The 16,066-nt window shown below is 43.5% G+C and overlaps 1 protein-coding gene across 1 annotated transcript in view; it reads left to right on the forward strand.

Annotated features, from left to right (window-relative positions):
- Nucleotides 1-48: 48 nt before the first annotated feature.
- Nucleotides 49-16,066, forward strand: part of LOC114606727 (complement component C6-like) — a 29,860-nt gene continuing 13,842 nt past the window's right edge. The window contains exons 1-11 of the mRNA XM_028749241.2: nucleotides 49-884; nucleotides 3,040-3,185; nucleotides 5,092-5,248; nucleotides 5,835-5,979; nucleotides 7,878-8,019; nucleotides 8,935-9,073; nucleotides 9,494-9,694; nucleotides 12,685-12,925; nucleotides 13,635-13,760; nucleotides 14,889-15,055; nucleotides 15,466-15,691. Of these exons, the coding sequence (XP_028605074.2) occupies nucleotides 3,043-3,185; nucleotides 5,092-5,248; nucleotides 5,835-5,979; nucleotides 7,878-8,019; nucleotides 8,935-9,073; nucleotides 9,494-9,694; nucleotides 12,685-12,925; nucleotides 13,635-13,760; nucleotides 14,889-15,055; nucleotides 15,466-15,691 (1,687 nt within the window). The 5' untranslated portion in view covers nucleotides 49-884; nucleotides 3,040-3,042. The remainder of the gene's footprint in view (nucleotides 885-3,039; nucleotides 3,186-5,091; nucleotides 5,249-5,834; nucleotides 5,980-7,877; nucleotides 8,020-8,934; nucleotides 9,074-9,493; nucleotides 9,695-12,684; nucleotides 12,926-13,634; nucleotides 13,761-14,888; nucleotides 15,056-15,465; nucleotides 15,692-16,066) is intronic.

Raw genomic sequence — 16,066 nt, forward strand, 5'->3', positions numbered from 1 at the left:
GCTTTTTGACCGGCATGTCACACTAAATTTCACTCACACCAGTGGGCGTGGTGTGGTCCAACAATGGAAGCCTTTGGACAATGCCTCTACTCCCCTGCCCTTTCCACACATGCCTGCTTCTCTCTTCGCCCACGAAGAGAACAGGAAAGAACAGCATGCCAGTATATACCACCCTGAATTCCATCATGTTTACTCCATCAATTTTCTAGGCTAATGAGGTTGCAAACAGATTATTTCCAGAACCAGTTAACAAGAAAATAAGCACTAAACTTCCATTAGATTCTCAGAAGTGACTCTTACATTGTGCGAAAGATCAAATGCAATGTGGAAATTGACAGGGAATGTGGGGAAATGGAATGAGCTGCCATGTGAATGCAGCCTTAGATGTAAATTTGACTTCAGAACTCGACCAAGAGTGTAGGAGGCCACACTCCAGATATGTCTGGATGATGCAAGCTTTCTCCAGCTTCAGAGAACTTCCCTGGGAAGTCCAGAGCTTCAGAAAGTGGCAGTTTTAGGGCTATTATGTAATTCTGGTTTCAGACAATCCCCACTGGTGCACTGGGCTATTTTGTAGTACAACATGTATTTGCCTGTTGCCTCACCATTCTGTGTTCAGCATTGATTGACCATAACCTCGAGTCCGCTTGACATACATTTGGGGAATAAAGTTTCTGCTCTGTTAAAACTTAACTAATACAAATAAACGTCTCATCAGAAAGGCCAACCCAGTTTGTTGTTTCGATAGCTAGCTAAAAGAAAAGAAAATAATTCAATACTAATTGTGAGTAGACTGGGGGACTGAATCTGCAAATCTGCTCTTTCTCTTACCAAGCAGATTTGGCAATTTGTGGCTTCCTATACATGGTTTTTGGCCAAGCAGGGTAAGTCTCTTTCTTTGACAGATGCTTGATTCATTTGCATATTGGGCTTTATGTGCATTAATTCGGGGAAATATGCAAATCTACAAATTGCCATGTTGGGTCACATGAAGATTTACTGAGATCAGCAACCTCTTTTATTAACAAAGGACATCCAAATGCCTCTAGAACTGCTCCACAGTGTACATTTAAAGCACATTCAATGCTCTTCACTTCCCCCAAAGAATCGTGGGAGTTGTAGTTTCGTCCTCACAGAGCTGTAGTTCCCAGCACCCTTGACAAACTACAGTTCCCAGGATTCTTTGGGGGAAGTCATGTGCTTTAAACATACGTTGAATGAATATGCTTTAAATGTATATTGTGAATTAAAATGGCTTGAAAATGGCTTTCTGTCTGTTGCTTCTGGACACAGAGATTCCATTTAGTTAAGGTTTTGGTTGACATCTGTCTGTTTCGAGCGACATTGCGAGTGCCTCTCCAGGGGTGAAGTGAAACTGCTGTGTTAGCAGCACCAAAGTGACCTCCCCAGGACACAAGCCTGGATGGTGTGTAGAGAGGTCCTGGGCTGCCCAGACGACAAGACCTCCCTCTCGGCCTCGGTGATGTGGTCCACAGGAAAGCAGAGCAATGCTTTTGGCACCTGCTTGGCTGCAGGAGTTGCTGGAAGGAGGCATACAAGGTACCATCCAACCATTTTAGGAAATCCACTCTGGATTTGTGTAGGGTTTACGTCTTAGCCTTTCCTTCTGAAAATATCTCACAAGGCAGTGGAGGTTTAGGATCAGCATTTTCCTAGATGGGTTACCTTCCCAGGTTGAGGAGCCCCATTTGCCCCTCACTTCCCTCGACAGTATGTGCAGAAACTGCCTTCTTGACCATTGGACCCACTATTGGTCTCATCCGCTCAATCCACTAGAGCCTGTCTTTGCATGCAGGGGAAGTCCCTAACTCACTGAGGTTTTGAGGCTCATTGGCGACCCTCACTTGGTTTAGATGGTCAATCAAAGTTGTTCCTGGCATGTGGCCACTGTAACATGATGACAGATTCTAGTAGCCACAGGGGAGAGCTGAGGGTAATTTGGGGAGCAAAGGTGGACAAACTACCCCAAGAGGAGAAAAACATGAAGCCAACAGAGGTACTACCCTTCCCCTAACACTCCATACACCACACTCTCCCTAATTGCAAATGCAACTAGTGAGTACAGACAGAAATGGAGACAACAAGAAAAATGGTGGAGGTGTCAGCATGCTCAGGGTTTACAACAACACCACAGCCCAATGAAGACCCTTAAAGGTAAAGTCAAAGGGACCCCTGATGTTAGGTCCAGTCGCGAACGACTCTGGGGTTGCGGCACTCTTCTCACTTTATAGGCCGAGGGAGTCTGCGTACAGCTTCCGGGTCATATGGCCAGCGTGACTAAGCTGCTTCTGGCGAACCAGAGCAGTGCATGGAAAATGCTGTTTACCTTCCCGCTGGAGCGGTACCTATTTATCTACTTGCTGTACTTTCGAACTGCTAGCTTGGCAGGAGCTGGAACTGAGCAATGGGAGCTCACCCTGTCATGGGGATTTGAATGGCTGACCTTCTGATTGGCAAGCCCTAGGCTCTGTGGTTTAGACCAGTGTTTTTCAACCTTTTTTTGGCAAAGGCACACTTGTTTCATGAAAAAAATCACGAGGCACACCACCATTAGAAAATGTTAAAAAAATTAACTCTGTGCCTATATTGACTTTATATAAAGTAATTCTCTTGAATAGGAATCCAATAAACACAAAGATAGTATTTTATAATTACTTTATTATGAAATAGTAAGTAAACAGAAATATGAAAAATTATAAAATACTTTATTTTTAAATCTTTCGAATTTTTCAATTTTCCCCACGGCACACCAGGCAACATCTCGCGGCACACTAGTGTGCCGCGGAACAGTGGTTGAAAAACACTGGTTTAGACCACAGCTCCACCTGCGTCCTTACTGGTGTGTAAAAGATTATCCAGGACATACTATTGGTTCTTGGAAACAGGATAGTGTATTTATTGACTATTCTTACAAGTAAAACAGTGAATTAAATTATTCTTACATTACTACTACTACTACTACTACTACTACTACTACTACTACTTATTTGCATATTCTTTGTAACTGGACACTTTCAGGCGATGGAGAGAACCAGCTTGGTATTCCTTATCCTACTGAGCTTTGTAATTAGGAAAGGTTTTGGGTGCTACTGTGACCATTACCCATGGAGCTCCTGGTCCAGCTGTTCACAGACTTGTAATCATGGGACGCAAACCAGATCAAGGTTGGTATTAGCAATCACAAGATCTCCTCCCCACCTTTAGAACATCAGAGCGGGAAAAGATCTCACCTTCATTAATAACAAACTCATACTTAATTTCCAGAATTATGCTATAGAAATAATCATCATCATAGAATTGTAGAGTTGGAAGGAATCCATATCTAGTAAAAAGGTAAAGGACTCCTGGATGGTTAAGTCCAGTCAAAGGCGACTATAGGGTTGCGGCGCTCATCTCACTTTCAGGCCAAGGGAGCTGGCATTTGTCCACTGACAGCTTTCTGGGTCATGTGGCCAGTATGACTAAACCACTTCTGGTGCAACGGAACACCAGGACAGAAACCAGAGCACATGGAAACGCCTTTTCCCTTCCCGCCGCAGTGGTACCTATTTATCTACTTGCACTGGCGTGCTTTCGAAGTGCTAGGTTGGCAGGAACTGGGACAGAGCAACGGGAGCTCAACCTGACATGGGGATTTGAACTGCCAGCCTTTTGATCGGCAAGCCCAAGAGGCTCAGTGGTTTAGGCCACAGCGCCACCCGCGTCCCTTTACCTTTACCATATCTAGTCCAACCCCCTTGCAATGCAGGAATCACAGCTAAAGAATCCCTGAAAGATGGCCACCCAACCTCTGTTTAAAAACCTCCAATGAAGGGGAGTCCACCACCTTCCAATAGTCTGTACCACTATTGAACAGCTCCTACTGTCATGAAGTTCTTAATAGTAATAATTTGAATTTATATAGTCATCCATTCATAATTATTATTTGCTTTGTCTGACAAACCAGAAAGGAGAGGGTTAGGGAAGGAAGCAAAAGCTTCCCACATTAGTTGCTTCCATCAGTAATCAACACTTTGGCAAGGGCCACATTCAAGAGGATCCTGGACAAGGAATCCGCTGGAACTACCCCTCCCCAACACAGCTTTCCAGGGGGCAGTGGAGGGGGCAGCACCAATGATGGGTTTCATGCAGTAAAGAACTGTGGTGCAGCAATAAAACGTTTAGCACATTTGCAAAGCTAAGCAGGGTCCAGTGCGATTTCAAATTGGATGAAAGACCATGTGTTGAGTTTCCTGCATGGCTGGGGGTTGGACGAGATGACCCTCTGAGTTCCTTCCAGCTCTGCAGTTCTACGATTCCATGACATATATAGAACTCTCCCATGGGAAGGGCATCCTGACAGGCCCAGGATTCCTGCCTCATGCTGAGGAGTCCTATGCACATAAGTGGAGAATTGTATGGGGCCCTTTCTCATGCTCTCCATGTGACTGGAGGGGGTGGTCAAGATACCGTATTTTTCACTCCATAAGACACACTTTTTCCCTCCTAAAAAGTAAGGGGAAATGTGTGTGTCTTATGGAGCAAATGCAGGGGGGAGGAGGCAGTCAGGAAAAGCCCCCAAGAGCCACACACAAGCTCTGTGCGGCTCTTGCGGGCTTTTCCCCAGGAGGGAGAAGGGACTGACACGGCCAGTCAGTCCCTTCTCCCTCCTCTTAGAAAACCCTGCAGAGCCGCACGCTTGCTCCTTAAAGGGTGCGCGGCTCCTGTGGGCTTTTGTGGGAGATGGGGGAATTCCCGCTGGCTGTCTTGGCTTCTGCCATAGAGGTTCTTGGCTTCTGCCATAGCCGTGCGCAGCCTCTCCCGGCCTGAGCGGTTGCGTGAGGCTAAAGAGGAAGCCAAGACAGCCAGCGGGATATAATAATAATTTTTTTTTTCTTGATTTCCCCCTCTAAAAACTAGGTGCGCCTTATGGAGCGAAAAATACGGTACTTGTTGCCAGCAAGTGAGGGCCCTGTCCATGCCTGGAATGAATATGAGAGGGTTGGGACTGTATGTAAACCCTCCCCTCCCCGCTCCACCATTTCCACGACATAAGAATCAGAACTAATTTGCAGCACCTTCATCTTGCAGGGAAAGCAACTACGATGCCTACTATTATAAGAATTCTTGCAACAGATTGTGCACTTGGAGAGAGACGCGGGCCTGCAACCAGCAAGTCTGCCCCATCAACTGCCAGATCAGTGACTGGGGCTCCTGGTCAGAGTGTGACCCATGCGTTAAAAAGCAAGTAAGCAATTTGATTGCAGGGACACGTGAGAAAACGGGAACTCTGTAATCTGCCTTTGCGCCTCAGGCGGCAGAAACTGAGGTGCGGGGAGTGGCCAGAGCTGTGAGTACCATGTGGCCTGCCCTATAACCCCTATGCTAGCCTGCTGCCCTCAAGTGCAGTGGAAGACACCAGTACTAAAGTAGGGTTCAAATGTCACTCCACTGGCTTCTGTTTCTGCCTCGGGAAAGACCCCCATCTTGCCCTTTGGCTCAGGCAGCAAAATGTATTGAGCTGGCATTGGCTACACAGTTGTGACTTCCTCTTCCCGGCTCAGCTGAGATCCAACCCGCTGAGGCAAGCCCGGAGCAACTGCATATATGTGCGGGACACCTCGGGATACAATCAGAAACCAGGATTGGCTTCTGTAATTCTGATTTAAGTGTGACATCCCAGAATTACAGAAGGCAATCCTGGTTTCTGATTGGATCCCGAGGTGTCCCATTTTTCCAGCACTCTGGCATGAGTCAGCCCTGCACATATATGACTCGTAAGTCAAATGAACATAGGTGGGAAGATTCCACCCTTGTATTTCCATCTGTTTCAGTTTCGTGTCAGGTCTCTGGTACAGCCGTCTCAGTTTGGAGGTCAACCCTGTACTGAGCAGATGACAGATTTCCGGAGATGCTTCCCCACAAAGTTATGCAGGATAGAGGAAGTCAATTGTGGGAACAAGTTCCAGTGTGAAAATGGTATTTTCTGCATTTATACATCTCTCTGTGTCTGTCTGTCTGTCTGTCTGTCTGTCTGTCTGTCTGTCTGTCTGTCTGTCTGTCTGTCTATCATCTATATCTATCTATCTATCTATCTATCATCTATCTATCTATCTATCTATCTATCTATCTATCTATATCTATCTATCTATCTATCTAATCTATCATCTATCATCTATCATCTATCTATCTATCATCTATCTATCATCTATCTATCTATCTATCTATCTATCTATCATCTATCTATCTATCTATCTATCATCTATCTATCTATCTATCACCTATCTATCTATCATCTATCTATCTATCTATCTATCTATCTATCTATCTATCATCTATCTATCTATCTATCTATCTATCATCTATCTATCTATCTATCTATCTATCACCTTTCTATCATCTATCTATCTATCTATCACCTATCTATCTATCATCTATCTATCTATCTATCTATCTATCTATCTATCTATCTATCATCTATCTACCTATCTATCTATCATCTATCTATCATCTATCATCTAACTAACTATCTATCATCATCTATCTATCATCTATCTATCTATCTATCTATCTATCTATCTATCATCTATCTAATCTATCTATCATCTATCTATCTATCTATCATCTATCTATCTATCTATCATCTATCTATCTATCATCATCATCTATCTATCATCTATCTATCTATCTATCTATCATCTATCTCTATCTATCATCTATCTCTATCTATCTATCTATCTATCTATCTATCTATCTATCATCTATCTATCTATCATCTATCTATATCTATCTATCTATCTATCTATCTATCTATCTATCTATCTATCTATCTATCTATATCTATCTATCTATCATCTATCTATCTATCATCTATCTATCTATCTATCTCTATCTATCATCTATCTATCTATATTTCTATCATCTATCTATCTATCTATCTATCTATCTATCTATCTATCTAATCTATCTATCTATCTATCTATCTATCTATCTATCTATCTATCTATCTATCATCTATCTATCTATCTATCTATCTATCTATCTATCTATCTATCATCTCTATTTCTATCTCTATCTCTATCTCATGGATTCTGAACCTCAAGACCTGAGGTCACCAACTTTTCTGGGTGAAAGGACACATCTGGAAATAATAGACTGCTGTGCCCACCACAAAATAACCAATTCACAGAAGAAAAACTGATGATGCTCAGAACCACCACCACTACTCCAAAAAGTATTATTTGTTTTGTTTATTTCATAAAATGTATATACTGCTGGATTGTAGAAAATACCTCAAAGCGATTTACAAAAATAAAAATGAAACAATTATCGCTAAAAGATTTGCAACCACAATTTAAAACATACAGAAAGCTAAAACTACAACAGGAAAGACTAAAACAAGTTTAAACTCGTACAAACTTTCTAAGCATATTTAGCGCCCTCAAAACAAATAAAACAAACAAAAGCAACCCTTTCCCAATTAAAAAAACACACCTATATATATGGTTGGAACAGGGATTCTATGATGCTGTTTTACTTCAGGGCCTGTCAATTTTGAGTGCTCTTTTGCGGGTTCTTAAACCAGCACATTTCTTCTTCTTGTTAGTATTTTATTATTTATTAAATCTGTATATCGCCCTTCATTTGTGGATCTCAGGGTGGTTCACAACATAAAAATACAATATTTAAAAGCACAAAATTCATAATGAAAATAAGAACGAAAAACAACCTCTCTCCCACATATGGTTATGCTCTGTTGAAGTAGTCATTAAATACACCGCTGGGCTGTTCAATTAGTCCTAGCTAGCGCAACCTGAGTCGTGCCGTGAGGGAGGCTTACTGAAAGTCGTCATGCTGCTGCTCTTTCCCCAAAACAGGTCGCTGTGTTGCCAGACAACTGAGATGCAATGGAGACAATGACTGTGGAGACAATTCAGATGAAAGGCACTGTGGGAGGATAAAGAACACCTGCCGCTCGACAGTCAAGACCATACCCAGTGTGCAGCTCATGGGCCTGGGGTACAGTCATACCTCATGTTACGTCTGCTTCATGCTATGTTCTTTCAGGTTACGTCCCGTGGTGACCCGGAAGTACCGGAAAGGGTTACTTCCGGGTTTCGCCACTCACGCATGTGCAGATGCACAAAATTATGTCACACACATGCGCAGAAGTGGCAAATCGCAACCCACATGTGCGCAGACGTGCCGCTGCGGGTTGCGCTCTTTTCATGTTGTGAACGGGCCTCCAGAACTGATCGCGTTCACAACCAAAGTGCCACTGTATATTGCTTTCACTTGGGCTTCATAGGGGCAATTTTGGTGAATGTGATGCCACGGGGGGAGGGGTGTTTGTACTAAATCATAGCACACGACCAGTGGAAGACTCAAACACTTTGAAGAAAAATCTGTGGTGTCGTCTTCCCAGATGCCGTCTTCCCATTGTTTATTGTGAGAGCATTTTGGATGCCATGATCTTGCACGATTTTGCACTGCCCCCCGCAAAGTACTTTCTCAGGCACAGTGCCCCAAATTGTCTGTTTTGGCTTGCCATGCAAGATTGCGGCCGTGAAAAGACAGCACAAAATTGCACAAGATCCCAGCAACCAAAATGGCTGCCATTCTCTTGTGATAAAAAACGGGATGTCTCTGTTTTTCTGGGACACTTGTGGGATTTGCTGTATATTTACATTATAAAATTATGAAATAGGGTAATCAAACTTTAAGCAAGGGCCGCACCAGAGTATCCATGAAGGTGAAACCACCCTGGAGTGCTGAGGTGTTTGTTTTTGTGGGACTTTTTTGGGTGACATGTAACAAATTTGGTGATTTGGTCAAATTAGGTGCAAGACAGCAACAAAGGCTTTCTATCATTTCAAGGTAATCTAATTTTTATTTGCTCAATCACAACTTTGCTTAATCCACCTTTCGTTCTAGATACCATATTCTGGCAGGAGAGAGCCGAGGAGAAGTCCTGGATTTTTCTTTCTATGGCGGGAGCTGCGTCCTTCTGAAGAGTGAAGACAAAAGGAGCACATTTCGTGTGCCTGCAAACCTTGAGTCTGTCCACTTTCAGGTGGCTTGGCAAGGCCTTCTGTAGGACTAGCAACTAAGGTGGCCAGCGGGCCTTCAATCTCTTCGCCTCTGTGCTATACCAGCACTTGTATATAAAGTTGTCCAAAATTCTGTAGACTTCTTGTTGTTGGCATCTGTCTGTCTTGTGAGACAGTAAGCCTCCAGGGGTGAAGTCAAATTCTGTATGAATGGTATAAAATTCTGAACAGCACCAATTCATAATATTGTTTTTCTTTGAAATCCATGTTCACTTTCTTTTCTTTTGTAAACAATGGCTTTTTAAAAGTAACTTATCACATAGTTTATATTTAAAGCAATTTGGCAAAGCAACACATTTATTTCACTTGGCTGTACGCCAGAGGCTTTTATTTCCATTGTTCTTCTCCAACCCAAACATGAATCTGTGGATCTCTCTTGACAGGTGAAGCATCAAGAAGATGACCTGAAAACAAATTACTATACAGATTTAACATCCTTGGTATATTCTTCTAGCAATATGCAGTATTTCAGGGGACACGGGAAAGATAATTGGGGAATCCCGTATTTATGGGGGTCAACGTCAAACACAAAAACTACGGCATCGAGTTCCTTCCACGAAGCCATCAAAGCATCGCACAAAATGGTGAGAATGTGTAGCCCTTTGTGTAGGCTGCTTCCTGTTTATTGTCTGTCTGTTTGCTTTTTAAATAAAAGGTATACACTGCTTGATTGTTGGAAAAAAACAACCTCTCAGCGTGGTTTACGAAAAGAGTAAAACAATAAAATTATTGGTAAAGACAGTTAAAAACAGGTATTTAAAACTGTCAAATAATAATTGAAATCAGTGATAAGATAAACACAGATTTATTTATTTTTTTAAAAAATAATATTTTATTAGAGTTTCAAATAATACAAAAAAGAAAAAGAACAAGGAAAAAAAAGAAGAAAAAAGAATTCATCCTTTACAATCCCATTTTCAATAACTTTTTTCCGCAACTTCCCCTCATCTCCCCTTCTTGTATTCCATGTCCAAATATTTATCCAACAAGTTCTTATCCCTAAATTTCTAACCTTAATTTGTTATTATATTTATTATATTATATTTTTAACCTTAATTTGTTATTATATTTAATTCAATTTATATATCAACTTTTAACTTATATACCTCAATCATATTATATTTGAAAGCTTTTTCTAAGGTCGACCCAGTTTCCCTTCCACGAATTCCCCATTCTTATACTAATAACAACACAAAATTAAAAACAGAGTAGAAAAAATCAAACACCCTTTGGATTTCCAAACCCCACCCTCCCTTCCCCGGTTTCGATCCCAAAACCATTGTCCATTAGTCCATCTACTATCAGCCTGGCAACCTCATGTCCGAGGCCCTTAAGTCTCTCTCAATCCCTCTCTGCCGGTTTCTTTGAAAGTCCCTTATATTTAACACCAAGTCTCGGAGGGGCACTCTCTCTATAATGTCCATGTTCCTTCCAGCCAGACCTCCATGTTTAAAGGTGGAGCTCAAATCTTGTTTCTTAATCCTTTTAAGTCCAAATGTCCCAAGAGCTCCAGCTTCCACCTTGATCAAACTTATAGTCCATAGATCTTCAGATCCCCACAAAAGGAGATCTTTCCATTCCTCATTTCTAAGTTCAAACCAAGTTTTCCTCTTCCAGTCCTTATTTTCTTTTATATCCATCTTGACAGGCCTCCGCTTCTCATTTGCCTTCTGCAGCACTGCAGCCCCTCCTTTCTGCTCCTCCTGTTCAGTGTATATCTCTTCCTCTTCTTCCTCAGTTTCCTCTAGTTTCTTTTCTTGTTCAGCTGCCTGGGTTTTGTACATCAAGTCCTTTTCCAACTCAGTAGATACATCTGCTGTTGACTTCAAATTTATGGCACTTGTAGACAAAACATGACCTTGCTCATACATCCTTCGCAACTTTCCCATGAGAAAAGCAACCTCATCCAGGTCAGCCAGTATTTTCCGACCTATTTCCATTCTTGTAATGTCCCTGAACCCCCTCTAGAGGGATTCTGGTTATTTAGTATTCCTTTCACTTCCAATCCAAAAGTCAAGTTAATTTGTTTCAGTCCTTCTTTATTTTCAGCAACTTGTAGCTATGTTGTATCTAATATAACCGGCAAAAACATCAGAAATAAAGTTTTCTATTTTTTCCGACTTTGACAGCTAATTTGACAGCTGTCAAAATCTTCTGTGTCTCCTCAGCAGGCTCCTCTCGCGGATCACTCCTGGTCCCGGGAGGGGTGGCACTTTAATCAGAAAGTTAGCTCTTATCCTCCAGCACAGTTACTTATACTTTCAATCCGTGGAATTAATAACTTTTATCCAAAAAGAAAAAGACTCTTCTCTCGACCTTAGTTGTCAAATCCTTGCTTTAAAATGTTTACAATGGGGGGGAGACGGACTTCCTCTTTGCACCTCCCCCGCTCGTACCGAATCCAAAAAAAGAAAAGTTTTTAGTCCAATTTCCAAATTACTCATGGGTTGTTGTTCTTAGTTTTAAGTCCAAATTTTCAGAAGAAGAAGTCAGCACTCTCCGACGAATGGCATGCGGCTTCGCTCGGCAGGGGAAGCAGTAGACTCACAGCACCGCGCCACTCCCCGTCCCCCGCTCCGTAGCCTTTAAAAAGGCTCCTTCGCGGGTCGGGAGGGCGCAAACGGTGCCCGCCGAGTCACCAGGTCCACGGGCATCTGCGCCCGTGGTTTTTGAGGGTCCCCGTGTCGCCGGCGCGGCAGAACCCAACCCCTGTTGAGCAGATTCCCTCCGGAGCTCGGAGGGAATCCGCCATTTGGCGATGGCGCCAACCCGGAAGTCGATAAACACAGATTTAAACACATGCAAATATTTTACATATCTGCATAGGTTTGCCTAAACAAAAATGCTTTTAGGTGGCACCTAAAAGTGTAAAGTTGCCTGCTTGATGTGGCAGGGAGGGACTGCCACATGTAAAGGCTGATTTCTTGCAAGTGTGGAATGACTATTATGTGGCACCTATAACAGTTCCAGTTCTGCAGATCAAAGCAGTCCGATGAGCATATACGGGGTAAGATGATCTCACAGATAAATGGAAGCTCTGTGCTAGACAGCCTTTGCCAACCTGGTGCCTTCCAGAGGTTTTGGACTCTGTCCTCCAGAGGTTTGAGAGCCAGTGTGGTGTGGTGGTGAAGAGCGGTAGACTCGTAATCTGGTGAACCGGGTTCGCTTCCCCGCTCCTCCACATGCAGCTGCTGGGTGACCTTGGGCTAGTCACACTTCTCTGAAGTCTCTCAGCCCCACTCACCTCACAGAGTGTTTGTTGTGGGGGAGGAAGGGAAAGGAGAATGTTAGCCGCTTTGAGACTCCTTCGGGTAGTGATAAAGCAGGATATCAAATCCAAACTCTTCTTCTACTACTACTACTGCAATTCTCATCATCCCCAGACAGCATGGCTGTTGGGAGTTGGGGTCCAGCAAACATCTAGAGGGCCACCAGTTTCCCACCCTCGACCAAGTTGTTCATTGTATAGGCCAGAGAGGATAAATAGGGTTGTTGTTTTTAAGGCCAGGGCAGAGGGGTGGGGGAGAGACGACATAGTAATTCTCATCATGATCAATCTTTTTCAATTTCCAAGAATTCCAACTTCATTAGGGTCCATAAGGTGATTGCTGTGTCGAATTTCACAGTGAAGCAGTCAGGGTTGCACCTCTCTGGAGTGTTTTTACAAGCCCTCAACAGCCTGCCTCTGGAATACAACTATGCCCTTTACAGCCGGATATTTGATGACTTTGGGACTCATTACTACAAATCTGGCTCAATGGGAGGCAAATACGACCTTCTTTACCAGTACAGTGAAGAGCAGACAAAAAATTCAGGTATGCCTATCTACATCGTGAGACAATAATTGGTACTTTTTCAAGGAACAGAGAATGGAATGGGGAAACATGAGTCTGGGAACATTTCTCTACCTTGGGTTTGTGGAGTTTGCTTGGAATCAAGACATTAAAGAATCAGACTTTAAGACTGCTTTAAGCTGGAAGTGAGATAGCAACTCTGCTTCCAGACTAGTGAAGTCCAAATAACATTTTGTAGGAAGTGGTGAGTCCTGTTTGCCCCAGCCTCAAACATGGGGTGAAATGGGATGGGGTGATTTTCAACGTGTATTGGAAAAGCGTAAAATATTGCTTTTCCTCTAACCACACTCCCATGTGGGAGGGGGAGAGAAAAATGGATATAAAGGAAATGCGTTTTTTGGCAAGAAATGGGTTAAAGTGATAGAGCTGTTTCTTCCAAACCCTCTTAGCTTTAGCAGGGAAGCTAAATTAGAACAACGGGAAAGCTAAATTTCCTGCACAGCCATGAGATACTGGATCTTCCTCTTGAAAAAGGGAAAGAAAGAAAAACGTGACATTCTCATAGTGGTAGAATATTTCAAACGTGCCTTGTGGTTTGAGTGTGAGCTGCTGGCCGCAGCCTGACAACCACCACTTTCAAGGATCAGATGCCATTGTGCTTGATATCATGGTTGCTCAGTTCTCCTTTGCGAAATGTCATTTGCTATTTTTGCTGTTGAATGGTGTCTAGGCTTAACCCAGCAACAAATGGAAGGCTGTGTGCGAACAGAAACGACAAGAACCTATATTTTCTTCATTAAGAAAACAGATATTCATTACGATTGCGTCAGAAGTAAAATGACTGAGAGCTATGAAGGTAGCTATCCTACCCCAAAGGTAAAGGTAAAGGGACCCCTGACCATTAGGTCCAGTCGTGACCGACTCTGGGGTGGCGGCGCTCATCTCGCTTTACTGGCCGAGGGAGCCGGCGTACAGCTTCCGGGTCATGTGGCCAGCATGACTAAGCCACTTCTGGCAAACCAGAGCAGCACACGGAAATGCTGTTTACCTTCCCGCCGGAGTGGTACCTATTTATCTACTTGCACTTTGACGTGCTTTCGAACTGCTAGGTTGGCAGGAGCAGGGACCGAGCAACGGGAGCTCACCCCATCGCGGGGATTTGAACCGCCGACCTTCTGATCAGCAAGTCCTAGGCTCTGTGGTTTAACCCACAGCGCCACCCGCATCTAGGGCTCCCCATATTCTGCATTCAAGATTCCCAAGACACTAGTTCAAGGGTAGTCAATGTGGTGCCCTCTCGGAGCTGTTGAAATTCAACCTTGGGCAGCATGACCAAATGATCACAATTGTTGGGAAGTGTAGTCCAAAAGACACCACATTGGTTACCACTGGCCAAGTCTGACCAGTATCTAAACTTTTGCAGGCTGCCTCCCACACTTGGTTCTATAATATCGCCCCCAGTGCCCCTTTACCCTATGAAAAGCATTATTCAGAATAGTGGTTTGCATGACCCACTAAGGAAGAAAGTAATACAATAAAATTCAAAACACTAACAATTAACATCAAAGTTTTTGGACGAAAAAGTAATCCAAGTTCAAGTTCTGCATCCAGTGGGGGCTAGGACAGTTACTAGCCATTGGAACAAGTTGCTCAGACGAGACAGAAAGGAAGGGAGGGAGGGAGGGTGGAATAGGTATTGGTCCCCCTCCAATGGTTTGCGGAGTCAGCTGATCACTTTCTGGCTGTGGGGTCAGCTGACATCACTCATGTCAGTACTGTAGCTGAGAGGCCACTCTTCCATTATGGATCCTCCTCTAACTGACTGGTTCAAAGCCCAGACCAAGAAGGCTATAGGAAGTAAGGCACCTCCAGTTGGCACCCCCAGTTGGCAGCTGGAACTTGCAGTTCATGACCCTCCCTCATCACCTTACTCGTGTGTGTGTGTGTGTGTGTGTTGCATTTGCTGATTTCATATCCATCCTAGGTTCCATGCTGAAGTCATCTGAACGGTCTATTTCCTTCGTCGAGGGTGGAAGGGCACAGTATGCTGCAGCGCTAGGCTGGGAGAAAAAAGGGTCTTTCCCGGGACAAACTATCTTTACCGACTGGATGGAATCAACCAAGGAAAACCCAGTGGTGGTTGACTTTGAGGTAAGAGATAGAAAGCAAAGTAAAGAGTAGATACAAGAAAAACAGGTCTTACTGTGATGGTAAGATACTCACCTCTCCTAGACAAAAAAGAAGAAGTGAGGATTATTATTTTTTTCCATTTGCATATGTGCTGATTTATGTAAAATTGTTCCTTGTCTGTGCAAGTCCTGATTCTTCCCATTTCATTTAATCTATGCTGGGGCACCTGGCTGGTCTTCCTCTGAACAGGCAATAGGACTAGACACCTCTTCCAGTGGCATGATCCTGTAATTCAACTGCCCTTGTACAGAAAAAGCAGAAAACACAAGAGAAACATTTGTTTTTTCTTGGTTGTATAGAGAAGGGCCAAACAAGACCTAGGGGATTTCACCAGGACAACATTTGAGAAACTCTGTGTAATTCTTTCTTAGGTGACCCCCATTTTGGATTTGGTGAAGAACTTCCCATGTGCTGTGACCAAACGCAGGAATCTCAGGAAGGCTTTTTCAGAATATATGGAGAAATACGATCCATGCCGATGTGCCCCATGCCCCAACAATGGTCGCCCTGTTTTATCTGGGACCGAATGCCTGTGTATCTGCAAAGCTGGAACTTACGGTGATAACTGTGAGATACGAGCCCCAGACTACCAGTCAGGTATTCAGCATGTATATGGTGTCTTGTAGCATTTGAGCCTTGGCTACCCATCTGCTACATTTTGTACTGAGTGAAGTAATCATGGGGTCTTCAAAGGCAGCTCCAGGTACAACGCACTGCAGCAGTCTCACCTGGAATGTTGGTGCTAGTGCTAAATGGTTGAGACACAAGCTGGTGAAAGTAAGAGTGAACATATCAGAATGGTTGGCCAGCAGCATTCTTTGCTGCCCCATGTAGCTGCAGGACACAGCCTCTGGGGTGTTTCCTGGAGTCCTGTGAAAAGTGCTATCTTGGGGGCAGGGGGACTGTGACGTTAACATATGAGAGTGCTGGAGGTGAAATAGTTAAACAGGTTACCCAATCAGAACCCAGGGG

This window comes from Podarcis muralis, chromosome 11 (assembly GCF_964188315.1).
Source record: "Podarcis muralis chromosome 11, rPodMur119.hap1.1, whole genome shotgun sequence".
Lineage (NCBI taxonomy): Eukaryota > Metazoa > Chordata > Lepidosauria > Squamata > Lacertidae > Podarcis > Podarcis muralis.